The sequence below is a fragment of the Hydra vulgaris genome, chromosome 09 (genome assembly GCF_038396675.1).
Source record: "Hydra vulgaris chromosome 09, alternate assembly HydraT2T_AEP".
NCBI lineage: Eukaryota > Metazoa > Cnidaria > Hydrozoa > Anthoathecata > Hydridae > Hydra > Hydra vulgaris.
The window spans coordinates 32571855-32587500 of NC_088928.1; the positions used below are offsets into that span (position 1 = coordinate 32571855).

At 27.9% G+C, this 15646-nt stretch overlaps 1 protein-coding gene across 1 annotated transcript in view; it reads left to right on the top strand.

Moving 5' to 3' along the window:
* Positions 1 to 15646, top strand: part of LOC100196975 (son of sevenless homolog 2) — an 86580-nt gene that overhangs the window by 13188 nt on the left and 57746 nt on the right. The window contains exons 4-8 of the mRNA XM_065805406.1: positions 10996 to 11079; positions 14124 to 14204; positions 15100 to 15153; positions 15231 to 15329; positions 15439 to 15486. Coding sequence (XP_065661478.1) covers positions 10996 to 11079; positions 14124 to 14204; positions 15100 to 15153; positions 15231 to 15329; positions 15439 to 15486 — 366 coding nt within the window. The remainder of the gene's footprint in view (positions 1 to 10995; positions 11080 to 14123; positions 14205 to 15099; positions 15154 to 15230; positions 15330 to 15438; positions 15487 to 15646) is intronic.

Consider the following 15646-nt stretch of genomic DNA (forward strand, 5'->3'; position numbering starts at 1 on the left):
AATCAATCTTCAAAAATCTCCTTGTAATATGCCACAGATGTTGTAATAATCAATCTTCAAAAATCTCCTTGTAATATGCCACAGATGTTATAATAATCAATCTTCAAAAATCTCCTTGTAATATGCCACAGATGTTATAATAATCAATCTTCAAAAATCTCCTTGTAATATGTCACAGATGTTGTAATAATCAATCTTCAAAAATCTCCTTGTAATATGCCACACATGTTGTAATAATCAATCTTCAAAAATCTCCTTGTAATATGCCACACATGTTGTAATAATCTTCAAAAATCTCCTTGTAATATGCCACACATGTTGTAATAATCAATCTTCAAAAATCTCCTTGTAATATGCCACAGATGTTATAATAATCAATCTTCAAAAATCTCCTTGTAATATGCCACAGATGTTGTAATAATCAATCTTCAAAAATCTCCTTGTAATATGCCACAGATGTTATAATAATCAATCTTCAAAAATCTCCTTGTAATATGCCACAGATGTTGTAATAATCAATCTTCAAAAATCTCCTTGTAATATGCCACAGATGTTGTAATAATCTTCAAAAATCTCCTTGTAATATGCCACAGATGTTGTAATAATCAATCTTCAAAAATCTCCTTGTAATATGCCACAGATGTAATAATCAATCTTCAAAAATCTCCTTGTAATATGTCATAGATGTTGTAATAATCAATCTTCAAAAATGAATCTTAAAATTCAGTTATGGTTTTTTTTAACTGTTATAATATTTATGGTTTGATGGCAGAATCATTCCTGATTAGTCTCTTAATAAATCGTGGTGATATCTGAGTCTTTTTCCGATGATGTCTTGATAAATTTTTTCTGTCTGAATAAATCCTAATGAATCTGTTCCTTGTGTTGTTTTAACAAATTTTTACTGTCTGAATAAATCCTAATGAATCTGTTCCTAGTGATGTCTTGATAAATTTAACTGTTGAATAAATTCTAATGATGTTATGATGTCTAAAAATAGAAATTAGATTCCAATAATTTTTATCCCTGATTAAATCAAAATTAGTATAAAAAAAGTGTTAAGTTGATTTTTTAAATATTTAGTTATTTGCATCATTATTACTAAAACATGGAATCTTGCAAATCTCCAGAAATTTGCAATAAAAACTGGTGTATCTTTTTTTTATGAAAAAAAGTTGACATCAATTATGCCTTCTGCAACACTTTTAGGACACACCAATTCTCTGATACGCTAATCTGGGGATACACCACTTTAGGGAGACACTGCTTTTGAGAAACACTACTTCTGGGACACATCACTTTTGGAAAAACAAACATTCATTCATCAGTTTTAAAAATGAGAAATGAAACAAAGAAATGTATTGGCTTTAGAGTTTATATAAAAAAATTTTTAAATGGTTTACAGTAATAGTAATAGTATGCAATACCATGTATTTAGCCACATCAGCATGTATTTAGTCACATCAGCAGGAAATATATAATAGGAATCCCAGATTTATAAGAAAAAAATATAAATGATATTTGATCACTCTGTGTAGTTAAGGCGATTTACAAATTATTCGAGTTCTTTTATTTGGAATTAGCATGGTTTTATCAACGTATTATGTCCAAACAAGATCTTTAGATGGTATAATTTTTTTTTGCTTCAGGTTTTTTTAATATTTAAAGAAACTTTTCTTTTTTTTATGTAATTTTTAAAACCTTTTTACTACCCATAATAGTGAATCAAAAGAACACCATTTTGAAGTCTTTAGATCAATTTCGCTTATCGGCGTTAACATGAATTTAGTTAAAATCTTTTGAAAAAGTTCCTTAATTTACTATCGATCCTAGTTCTAATCGGTTCTGATGTATATTAACTATATATAGTTGTCAAAATACAATATTTCTATCAATTTTCACAAAAAAAATAATAGAATTCCGACCAAGAAAGAGCTTATAATTAAGAAAAATTGCCAATAAACAATCAGAACAGATCATATTGTTAAACTATAATGTTCATTTTACCAAAAAAACGTATTTATTTAAAATCTTATTAAAATTTGGACAAGCAATTGTAATTTTAAGAAGATTTGAAAAAAAAAAAGAATCTTCGATCTAGGTTTTTTTGTCTTTTCATAATTCACAAACTTGATCAATTAATGGAAATATGTCATAGTCAACAAAATATTATACAGACGCTAAAATATTTTAAAATTGCCTTAACTACGCCGAGCAGTCAAACAATAATGGAATGTGTAGAAACATTCTAAATTTATCACCCTTGTAAGAAACATGCACCCATTGCTTGAGATCTTCCAAGTGACTTGAAAGTTATTAATATGTATTAAGATTTCTTTGTTCTTACTTGTATGATACTTATTGTTCTTACAGTTTATATCAACAAACTGTCAAAAGTATGATGTCGAATTCACTCATTTATGAAAAATGTGAGCTATGTGAAAGCTAGATAATACATTTAATTGAAAGCCAAAATCCCAGCCATCACAAACAATTTACTAATAAACTCGAACTAATTTACTAAAGATAAAATGAATTACAACTAGAGTTGCAAAAAAAACCGTTTTTTTTTTTAGTTGTGTTTTTTGTGTGTTTTTTTTGTTTTTTATAGTTTTTTTTGTTTTTTTAGATTAAAAAAAATTTTGTTTTTTATAGTTTTTTTTGTTTTTTTAGATTAAAAAAAATTATTTACTTTTATTTAATTTCTATTTTCATTATAAATGTAATACAATAAATAATAGTAGCATGATATATGATAAATATATAGTACATCACTTGAAAAATTTGTTTTTAATTAACAAAAGACTCTGTATTCTGGCTCTCTTGTTCATTAAGGTCTTCTATTGTAAAGTCAAATCCGTATTCTTCAGAGTCACTTGATACCTCTGACTCTAAACTCTGTGAAGTACCATTGTCCAGAAAAAATTCTTGGCTTTGACTTGTTGATGATTCTGCATTACATTTTAGATTTTTGAGTTGTAAATTATGTGATATAAATACTAATTTTGAAGCTCTATCATTTGTTAATCTATTCCGTTTTTGATTGTGGATCCAAGATTGTCTACTAAATGATCTTTCGACTGCAGCACTTGTTGGTGGAAGTGATAAAATTTTACTTGCAATATTTGATAGTATTGGAGCACAAGAACAACATATTCCCTTCCACCAACTTACAGGAGATGAATGTTTTACTGAAGCCCATATAAAAGGTTTTGCAAAAAGTCCTTCATTTGATCTATAATCAGCTATCTCACCCAAAATTTTGTTATCACATTTTTTAATAGAAGAATCCATTTTTCCTAATTTATGTAGCGTTTCAATGGCATCAATCTAAAGAAGATGTTTTAAATAAGGCATCTTAATTCATTTTAAATATAATTTCTTTTTTTTTCAATTAATTTAAATGAGGATTAAATTCTGAAAATACTCACCATTTCATCTCCAGAGATATGACATCCTTTATAACGTGGATCCACTAAATTTGCAGGAAGATGAATGTTTCGAATGTGAAATTTCCTTTTTTTGGCAATTATTTTCATCATAGCATTTTCCTCGCTTTTTAGAATTGGACTGCAAAGGATATTGTCCTGAAAAGACTTTTCTAAATCTGAAAATGTTTTTTTGCAACAATCGAGAGACTTAATTTATCTCCTTCAACTGCTGCAATGACTATGGCTATTGGTTTTAATAACTTGATAAACCCATCCACTTTATCCCAGAACACTTCTGACAACAATAGGTTTTGAATAGGCTTAGCAAGAGATTTTGCTTCATCGTCAATAGCTAATCCCCGTAGTGCTAATCTGTTGTTATGAAGACTTTCCATACAATGTATAATTGAAGCCCATCTGAAGAATATATTTATTTATAACTAAATATTTATTTGCCTAATGTTATTTCCATACTAAGTATTATGATTTATAAAGTAATATAAATTTTTTAAAAATTTATAATAATACTTTTTATGTTTTATTTTTTATGTTTTTATGTTTAATTTTATTATAAAATTAATTTTTAATAAACCTAGTTGTTACTGGAAGCTTTAGTGATTGTTGAATGATTTGTCATGATTTCTGCTGATGTTGTTTTAACAAAGCTGATAAAATTTGAGAGTTCTTTATCCCTTTTACCACTATTGTGCAATTTCTTTGGGAATCTGCTATTGATTTCAAGTTACTCGCATCAGTAAAAATTAAATTTAAGGTATGTGCTAGGCATCCATAAGGATATATGTGAGGAAATTCAGTAACTATTAGTTGTTGTTTTTTTTTTTTTTAAATATCTTCGCTTCCAACAAGGCTGCAAGCAGCTACTAATTAAAGTTGGAAGTTACTGAAAGAGAAAAGATGAAGATTTTAGAGCAAGATAACGATTGACGGACGACTTAAAAGATTGCAAATTATATGAATCAGGAAAGCAAGATAAAGGAAGCGAATTCCAAAGAGCTGATGTTCGAGGAAAAAAACTAGACGAATAAGCGTTTTTGGAGCACTTAGGAACAGTCACAGAAAAAGGATGACACTTAATTGAATGACGAGTAACACGAGAATGAATTATAGTAGATGGCACAAGAGACGTTAGCTCTTTAGAGCAGTGCCCGTTATAGTATTTGTAGAAAAGAGAAAGAGAAGCAACATTACGACGATGTGATAATGGTTGGAGGTTGGCTGCAAGAGCAGGTCCAACAATGTTTACAATGCATTTTTGCACCTTGTCTAAAAGAGAAAAGGCATCATTAGAAGATCCGCCCCAGATATGGCAACAGTATTCCATACAAGGCCGGATTTGAGATTTATAGAGATTGAGAATAGAATCCGAAGTAAAAAAGTGTCGAGCTCGATAAAGAGATGCAACCTTAGCAGTTGCTAATTTTGCAACTGATTTGATATATGGTTTCCAAGAAAGATTGGAAGTAAGAGTTAATCCTAGAAGATGAAGAGTAGGTGACTCATCGAGTACATCACCATTCATAAATATAGGATGATCTAAATTATTGTGATAACGATTGGCTGAAAAAAATTGAGTTTTATCTGAATTAAAGTTCACCAGCCACTGTGAGCCCCATGCTGTAGCAGAAGTGAGATCCTTTTAAAGCTCAAATGCCCCCTCCAAGCAATCAGAGGGTGATGGTTTCTTATCACGACAAGAATAAATAGTAGTATCATCAGCGAACAATGCCACCTTAGATGTGAGAATATCTGGAAGATCATTAATGTAAATTAAAAAGAGTATAGGGCCAAGGATAGAATCTTGAGGAACCCCTGAAGTTACAGAACAAGAAGAAGAGTGTTGTCCATCGAGAACAACTTTTATGCTACGATTGGAAAGGAAGGATTCAATGATCTTAAAGATGTTGCCGGATACACCATAAGAAGAAAGCTTATGGAGAAGACCAGCATGCCAAACTTTATCAAAAGCTTTTGAAATATCAAGAGCGATGGCCTTAACCTCTCCACCTTTATCTAATGCACGATAAAACCTGTCAGTTATTACTGTTAGCAAATCAGCTGTAGAACAAGAAGATCGAAATCCATATTGATGGTTAAAAAGTAAGTTATTAGATTCAAGATGAGAAATTAAGTGTTTGTTAATTAAATATTCAAAAACCTTGCTTATGATAGGAAGAAGACTTATGGGACGGTAGTTAGACGAATCGGATCGCTCTCCAGAATTTTTGAAGATAGGGATAACAGATGCCGCTTTCCAGCAGGCTGGAAAGCAAGACTTTGATAAGCACTTGTTGAATAGTTTTGAAAGTATAGACGACAGCTCCGGAGAACACTTCTGCAAGACAATAACAGGTATGTTGTCCGGGCCACAAGCTGTAGAGGAGTCTAGGCAAGAAATCACTTTAGATACAGATGCTGGAGTGATATGAATGTCAAGCAATCGATCAACCTGTTTGTTGGCAATATCAGGTAGAACGCAACTAGTGAAATCAAGAGATGATATTGATGAAAAGTTTTTAGCAAACAATTCAACTTTGTCTTTAGGTGAGGTGACAAAGTCTAAACCATACAAGAGAGGTGGAATTATAGATTTGCCCTTATTATTGATATTATTAAAGATGCCATGCTTTTTTCATATTGGCTGCATTATCAGTACAAACACCAAGAACTTTCATAGGTCCAACATCGCATATTATTTTTTTAACTATATTTGCCATATATTCATCAGTATGACTTTCTGCACCTAAATAAAGAGTTATACGTTTAATAATTATAATAAACTATAAAAATTTAAATATTTTTGAAAAACTTTACAACTTTGGAGAATATAAAATAAAACTTGCTATCTGACAATTCTGAAGACATGATAACTAAAATTAATCTAAAAAGACTACCTGTTTCTATGCTGGTCCAAAATATAGGTTGAGGTACCGTTACAACAAAATTAATGATTCCTTCATTCCTGTAAATAGTAAAATCTATCTTTATTACTGATTTTTATTATTTATGAATTATACACATGAAGTTAGAATGCACCTAAATTATATATGTGTAGCTTACATTGTTACATATTTTTGTCATATAACGTTTAAAAGTATCTAGGTATTGGATACTCCTATACTAGTGCACAAATCAGAACGTAGATAAATAGTCCTACTATTTTAAATCATATTTTCCTTGCCTGATATTGCTCCACCCATCACACAAAATTGCTACACTTAAAGTTCCCACAAGTTCTTTAACGGTAGTTGAGGTTTCATTATAAACCTTTTCAAGTAGGGAATTAGACAACATATCACGGTTAGGTAATTTAAATGCAGGTCTCAATTTTGCAAAGCTGTCTATCCATAGTTTTTTTTCAAAAACTCTTAATGAGCACCCAGTACCATAGACAGCGCTTGCTAAATCCATTTGCGATTCATCCTGTAAAAACATGAAATTTGCAAAAATTGTTATTACAAAAATTACTTATGTACTAAATAAAGTTTGCTAAATATTTGAAAGTATTAAGTATTCTAAATATAATTCTTACTATTTGTTCATTAGTCATTTTGTCCGAGAAAATGTAGGATGCAATTTTATTTTTCTGAGGTGTGAATGGAACTCTTGTTGAAGAATGCAATCGTTTCAAGGGAGGCTTATCTGAATTGGTTTTATTTGGCTTACAGTCTCCAAACTTAGGGGTTGTAGACCTACTTTGGTTTCCACAACAGCTTGGGGTTCGAAAGAAGGACTCAATTGGAATTTGCAATATAGCAGATGATAAACATATTTTTTCCTTTTTTTCCATACATTGAATAGGTAAGTTTTCAGGAATATCTTCTTCCATCATTAGTTCAGTTTGAACTTTCTTTTGTTTAAAAGGCATATCGTTCAAATATTTGTTTTTTATTTGATCTCCACATTTCTTACATTTTGCAATGTGCTCGGTCATTCGAGTGCCATTTTTTGATAGCTTTAAGCTGCAAAATTTGCATATAACTTGTTGAATTTTAGAACCTCCAGATTCTAAAGGTGCCTCATTGAACAATGTAGCTACAAAACATTTCTTTCTGCCTGGCATTTTTTTTTTTAGATTTCTTTTTTTTTTGTAAATAAATATAAACAATATTTTTAAAATTGTTTAATATTAAGTTTTTTTCATTAGTTATACAAACTTAGTTATTGCGTTATTTTTATTTACTTGAATACTTTTTGAATAAATAAAATTTTAGCTATCTAATTGCAATTTGAATAAACATTAGCTATCTAATTGCAATTTGAATAAAAATTTAATGGACACCTAAAAAAAACAAAAAAACCCATTAAAAACATGTTTTTAGGACAGGCCTGTTTTTTTTGCAAAAAAAACACGTTTTTTTATAAATAACACGTTTAACTGTATATCATGAAACTTTTGATCTGGTAAGCGACAAGTACCAATATTTATTGTGCCTTGCTACTTAGCAACTACTGGTTGCTCTTCAAATGATATGGTTCAAGTGTATCAAATATTTTTTTTACACAATTTTAACATTACGTTGATTGCATTAATTTTTTTGTTACTTGATTTTGAGAGTTTTGTTACTTAGTTTTCAAACACATAATAATTAAAAAATAAAATTAAAAAAATAAAATAAAAACACAGAATAATTTACCATTTCTTGATAGTTGCAGCAGTCAAAACAATTTTTTATAAATTTATTTATGTTTTATAATTAATTCTGCAAAATCCATAGTCAAAATATTTTTGAAAACTAAGTAACAAAACTCTCAAAGCCAAATAACAAAAAAAATTAATGAAATCTACCTCATACTTACATGATATTAAGCGGCAGTACCCCCATGCCAACGCCTTTCCATAAGTAAATTTGCCGTATGTAGACATTTTAATGCCCAAATACGGTCAACACTGTTAAAACTCGAATAGCTCCATATATATGGGCAATTCCACAGCGGAAAATAAAGAAGTAGTCAAATTTTATTCTCTTTTTCGTCGGTTTTTCTCATTGTTGCATGATAAAAAAAGTATTATTGTAAAATGTTATTTTAACTATGAATTTATTTGCATAATTGGAATTAATTTAGGGTAAAAATGGAGCAAACATGTGCCAATTGTTGTTGGTCAGATTTTATACTTTATAAAATATATATTTTAACAAAATAACAAAAGAACTTTTGCAATTTTCATGTAATTTAAATTAACAAAAACGTAATAAAGTTTTGTTTTTTCAAAAATTTAGTTTAAAAACTTAATTTTTTTAATAAGATATGCGAAAGAATATTCTATTTTATGTTTTTACATTTAAAGTTTTGAATAACGATGCTTAGTTGAAGCACATTTTTATTTTAAATTTGTGTAACGTAAATTAAAATTACATGCATTTACTAAAGTTTGGGCGCTTTTTTGTTAACAAAATGAATTGTCATTAAGTAATTCTTATTTTGCTGAGTTGGTTGGACAAGGTTCTAACTTTAAATTTTTATATTAGGAGAATATAGAAAAAAAATGTTTAATTTTTTTTAATGTTAATTAAAATTATTCATATTATTATTTTTTATTTGTTTATTCTTATTTTGGTTGACATATAAATATACATAAGTAAATAAAAATAAGAGTTATATAAATATTTTTATTTAGAATTTAAAAAAAAATTTATTTGCTATTCTCCTAATATAAATAAAATCAGTAAGAACCTTTTTTATTTTTGTTTTAGTAAAACAAATCGTTTGTAAATGCAATTATGGGTCATCCATAATGCACGTAACCCTATATTTGTCAATTCTTAACCCCTTCCCTCCTGTCACAAACAATTACATATACCTGAACCCCTCTCCCTCCTAAACTGTGATAGGAGTTTTTACGTCAAAAGTATTTTAAAAAATTTAAATGTAAATACTTTGCAGCATTTAAAAATAAGTATTAATTAAGTTGTTATACTAAAATTGCTAAAGTACTAAAACTAAAGTTGCTCTTGGTCTTGTGGAAAAACTGTATTTAATTTGATAACTTCTATAAACGTTATGAAAAATCACTCAGGAAGAGTGCCACCAGTTTTTTAAAATTTTGTTAATTATTTTTAATAAAAAAAAAAGATTTAATTGTTATTCTCCTAATATAAAAAAAATCACTTAAAACCTTTTTTTTGTTTTGTTTTAGTAAAACAAATCGTTTGTAAATGCAATTAAGGGGGGTCATACATAAAGCGTGTCACCCTACATTTGGCAGTTCTCTACCCCTTCCCTCCTGTCACAAACAATCACATATACCTGAACCCCTCTCCCTCCTAAGCTGTGATAGCAGTTTTTACGCTAAAAAAATTTTAAAAAATTTAAATGTAAATACTTTGCAGCATTTAAAAAATTCAAATTAATAAAAATAAGACAATACGCATAAACATAAGAAGTGTAAGTAAAAAATTCAACAAAATGAAGACTTTCTTATTTAAATGACTCAAATAAGTATCAATAAAGTTGTAATACTAAAATAATTTTTTAAAGATGCTCTTGATCTTGTGGAAAATTTGTTTTTGATTTGATAACTATCATAAATGTTATGAAAAATCACTCAAGAAGAGTGTCCACCAGTTTTTTAAAATTTCCTTTGTTAATTATTTTTAATGAATGGGTTCAATACTTTTGCAATTCTTTTGTTATGTAGTGCTAACCTATAAAAAATCCACGAAAATAATCGCTTGGTAATGTAAGTGATGTTATGTAAGTTAAATAATAGTATCAAAAAAATCAGTTTATTTTCCTTAGCCAATCACCTCTGATAAGTTTTTATATATTTTTTAAATTGCATAGAATTCTCAACATCTTGTGAAAGTTTCTAATACAAACCGCTTTAGTGATTCGCAGAAATCTGACCTAAAAGTTAAAGCAATTTTTTTACCTTGTTTTCCATGTAACGTAAGTAAAGTGGCATTTCCAGTAATAAGTTTGCCCTCCATTAAAATAACTGAAAAATTTTTAGCTTATTTTATTCGTTAGACTGACAACTTTCATACAAAATAGCTAAAAGTTTAATTTACAGTTTAAATAGGCAAATATTTGATAAAGTTGTTGCGCGTATAATGTAAGTTAAAAATGGAATTGCATATATATTTGTTTATTTATACAGGGGTTATTCGAGAAAAATAATTTTGGCAAGTGGTACCCCCACTCCCCCGTGCTGGTGAAATTTGGCAGAAATATTATTGAATGTAGGCATTTTCTCGCAAAAAAACAATGTTTGCCATAGAAAAAAAAAAGATCCTCAATTTCGAATTTGAGCGGCATCCAATACGGCACTGTCGAAAACGGTCTAGAATAGCCCCTGATATCTATATAATGTAAAGTATATAAATATATAAATGATAATAAGGTAGCTATAAACATAAAATAATCACTGATATTTATTGATATTCATTGAGTGTTTGTGAAGACTTAATATAAAACTAAAAGTTTTGACAAAAGCAATTAAATTTTTAAAAACACATTATTTAATTTGAAACCTTTTCTTTAATTGTTTTTATTTTTCTGTGGCATGTGTTGAGAATCTTTTCGATCTGTTTTTTTTTTTAAGGAAATTCTTGGCTACAAGATAGATATTCAGTTGGGAATATATATAGTTGCAGTTTTGGAATACATATCTGCAGATATTCTAAAGGTAAAACTAAATATGCTTTTTTTTAAAATTAAAAAAAATGCTTATAAATTATTTAATATATTTTATTTTGTACATTGAGTCTCCCACTGCTGCAGCAGTTAAAAAGAGGGTCTTGCCTCATTTGTAAATTTGTATTATTGTAAAAAAAATTCTTATTCTTTTAGTCAAGTATTTTAGTTTTTAAAAGTATAAATATGAGAATATTTATAATATTCTCATCGCTATTAGTGATGTGCCGGGTACCTGGTTCGGACCCAATGATCCAATAATACGGCTGTTTTTCCAGGTACTCGGAATCTGCCATTTTGTTGCGGTACCAGGCACTGGGTATCTTCAAAGAAATTTTCAATAAACATGAACCTTAAGTACTGTAACTATATGTTTTGGTGGTACTTTAAATTGTGTCAAAATTTTATTAATGAATTATTATTAACAACGTATTGTTGCTTTTAGTTTAAACCTCAGCCAATAAACTTAATGATATATCAGATGGGCATGGAAAAATCCGGTCAACTTTAAATTAAAATTTCTCTAAAGCCATAAATACTTTTTATTTCTGTTTTTTTTTTAATTATAGTGTTTACATCAAATAGGGTTTCAACTTAATTTTAAGAGGCTTGATGGGCTTTTTGGCAAGAGATTTTATAGTGGGTTGATGCCATCATTTTGCAGATTTTTTTTTCACCTTATTGGTGGCATTAATCCACTTTTTTTGGAGTACCTTTTTATTTTTTGTTACTCCACCTACCCTACAAAGAGCTCCTTTAACTATTGCCCAAAATTCTTCAATCTTGCGCTCTTCAGGACAATTTAGAAGTTTCGCATCTTTAGGAACAGTTTTCACATTATTATTTTTGCACCACTGTAGAACTTTTTTAGAATAGTGAGAAGCAGCAAGATCTGGCTAAAAGAGACATCGGTATTTGTGTTTTTCTATAAATGGAAAAAGTCTTTTTTAGAGGCATCCTTTAATGTAGAGATCGGTAGTCAAGGTCTTCTTAGTGACAAAACAAGAGGACTGTATGCTACATCTACAAATCTCTTGCCACACAAGGAACTTGGATGCCAATTTTTCTCGTCGAATATATTTAAATTGATCATCGACAGGTTTATCATTGTTCTTATAGTAAAATTATTGACCAAGAAGTTATGAAAAATCCGCCTTGCAATATGTTTCATTGTTTTCAATTATGCACATACTTTTATCCGCTATTATTTTAACCAACTTCTTTGCACGTCAAATTCCTTTAATTTCACCATTTAAGCTTCTCTTAAGTGTATTTTTCATATTAAATGCTTTAAATCCAGCATTTTAAAGTACTTTTTTGATATAAGAACGCGAAGTCTTTTCTTGCTAGATCTTACTGTGACTGGTTCGGATTTCTTACTATTAAACTGAGAATCAACTTTACCTTTTTGGATTTATGGAAAGTTTTCTTTCTTCCACTTCCAGGTTTTACTTAGGTTTTAGTAGATGTATAGTTATCGAACCATTTTTTACAAGTATTTTTCAAAAGGAGATTGATAGTCCTGATAGTAAACATCTGTTTTCAATAAACATATAAGGTTTCTTACTTGTTTATTATAAACAATCATTTAAAGATTTATTTAAAAATAAATATAAATTTACTAAATAAATATATACATCTATATATGTATGTATGTATGTATATATATATATATACATATATATATATATATATATTTATATTTATATTTATATTTATATATATATATATATATATATATATATATATATATATATATATATATATATATATATATATATATATATATATATATATATATATATTAAAAAATAATTTTATATAAATCGAGTTTACACTTTAGTTTGCGTAATTTGAATTTGTGACCTCCAGTGTAAGTATAATTGTTAAAAAAAACAAAACTATATTAACAATTGGCACAAACTGATTCTGGCACATCTCTTGTCTCTATACCGAGGTACCAAATATTATTATATTGCACAGCCACCTAGTTGTCTCTCTTATATGTAGCTAGATCATTGATAAAAATTGTACTTAAATAAATACTAAGTCAACTGATAATACAAAAATAAACATAATTGAAAATCAAACAATCTGAGAGTTCTCTGTCATTGTCAGTTGTTTTTTTTTTAACTTTATTTTGATTCACCTCCCCAAGGCCATGAAGGTCACTACAGTCAAAGAGACATCAAGGTTTGTGTTTCAGTGTTATAGAGTTGAGAGAGGGTTACAACCCTCTCTTAACTCTATAATGAATGTTTTTATATGATAGGATTCTATGATGAACAATTTTGTAAATTGATGTAAATGTTATATTAGTTATGATTGTAGAACAGTTAATTGATATTGATATTATCCATTTTCAGTGGATTGCTGAAGGTTAGTAATCTCCGCTTTTAGTGGATTATTGAATAAGTAAATAAGTGGATGAGTGAATGGCTGTAAAAAAAAAAATCAGCCAATTATCAAACTAATCTTATTGGTTTGAGTTTTCATTTTTGCTGTATAACCTTTTAATTTAGAACTAAAAAATATGCCTTACAAAAAATTGAGTTTATTTAAAAATGTTACCTGCTTGCCATTTTTTTTTCATTGTTTTAAAAAAGTCTTTGTTATTTTGTCATTGAAATATCTCTCTAAATTTTGACAATGTTATAAGTATTACAGTTGTATTGTTGGATTATAGGATTATAGAAAATTTGTAAAATAAAATTTTTATTTTGTAGTTGTGTAGGTTGTATAGTTAAAAATATGAAATATATTTTTACTTTGTAATTGTATAGGTTGTATAGTTAAAAATATGAAATATATTTTAAAAATTGTTAGTTGTATGAAGAAAAAAAAAACTTGAGCAGAAATTTTTTGTTGATTGTTAGCTGTTTCAACTTATTCTGCAATTTATAATCATTAAATTATTTTTAAATAATATTTTACACATTAGTTTAATTTACTTGGTATTAGTAATCATGACAGGTGTTTGTTGGTATTTACTATATTTAATGTTAGTATTTACTATATATAATGATATTTATTTAGCTGGCTGGTAATTATGTAAAAAATATCAGGCAAATGGTGATTAATAAACAAGATGTTAAAGTTGCTATGAATGCAGATAAGGTAATGTACTAAATTTACTTGGTTTGTTTAGATTTTGATTTTATTTAATAAGTTTTTAAAATATTTAAATAAAAATAAATTTTAAAAGTATTTCTGATTTACCATGGTAAAGCTATAAATAGAATTTTTATGTTAAAGTTGTGAACAACAAAGTAGACATTGTTATTAAGTGACGTGCATAAATAGTACATAAGTTGTGAACAACAAAGTAGACTTTGTTATTAAGTGATGTGCATAAATAGTACATAAGTTGTGAACAACAAAGTAGACATTGATATTAAGTGACGTGCGTAAATAGAACATAAGTTGTGAACAACAAAGTAGACATTGTTATTAAGTGACGTGCATAAATAGTACACAAGTTGCGAACAATAAAGTAGACATTGTTATTAAGTGACGTGCGTAAATAGTACATAAGTTTTTTTGACCACCTAAGATATTAAGCCAAAATGTTATACAAAAAACTAGCTGAGTTGACAACTCAAGTACATAAAATAAAATAAAAATTAACTGAGTGGGAAAAATTAAATTTTTTTAAAATTGTATAGTTTATGTATATTTAGTGGGAAATTGAGCAAAGAAAAATTAATATTTCTTTGCTCAATTTCCCAAAAAATAAGTTTGCTTGTTGAAACATTGAGATTTGCTCAATGATTTTAAATACACTTCACCATCTTTGGTTTTTATGAAATGTTTGTGTATTCAACATTTAACAGTCAAAGTATTTGGTTTTATTTACATTTATTTACTGAATCGGAAAAAAAGGATTTTTGCAGTTATGTATAGGATTCATAAAAAATTCTAAATTATTTTGAGATAATTTTAAAGATGGAATTTGTTTTTTTATATTTATTTTTTTAGCTTTATCAATACAATTTTGTTTACTTTTATTAAGGTTTTGGCATCAATGTTTAACAGTGAGGATATTGATAATTTAATTGAGACACAGGTTATTTCCTTCAAATTTTTTTTTAAAAAACTTTTTTGAATAAAAAAGTTGTTTAAGCACTTAAGATTTTTTTTTAGCCACTAGCTAAGCGTCGTTCACTAACGTACATTGATGTTTTAAAAGACTTCATGCTGTGTGAGGAACAGTTTATAAGGGGACTTAACCTTATTGTTAAGGTTTGAATGTTGAAATCTATTTAATGAGTGATGTTCAAATTTGAGTTTTGATATGTTAAAACTATATTAGTTTTTTATAATAAGTTCTTTATTTGATATTCTATTGTAGGTTTTTCATAAAAAAATGGTTATTGCCTCACATCTATTTTCACAACAGGTAATATCTATCTTTGATTTCTTTATTTGTTTGTTTTTTTACTTGCGTATTAATTTGCATTTTTACATTCAAGCTCCTGTAAATATTTGAAAATTTTTTTGTGAACACCAGAATAATGATGTAAACACCAATATGCAGATGTAAATACCAGCATGTAAAT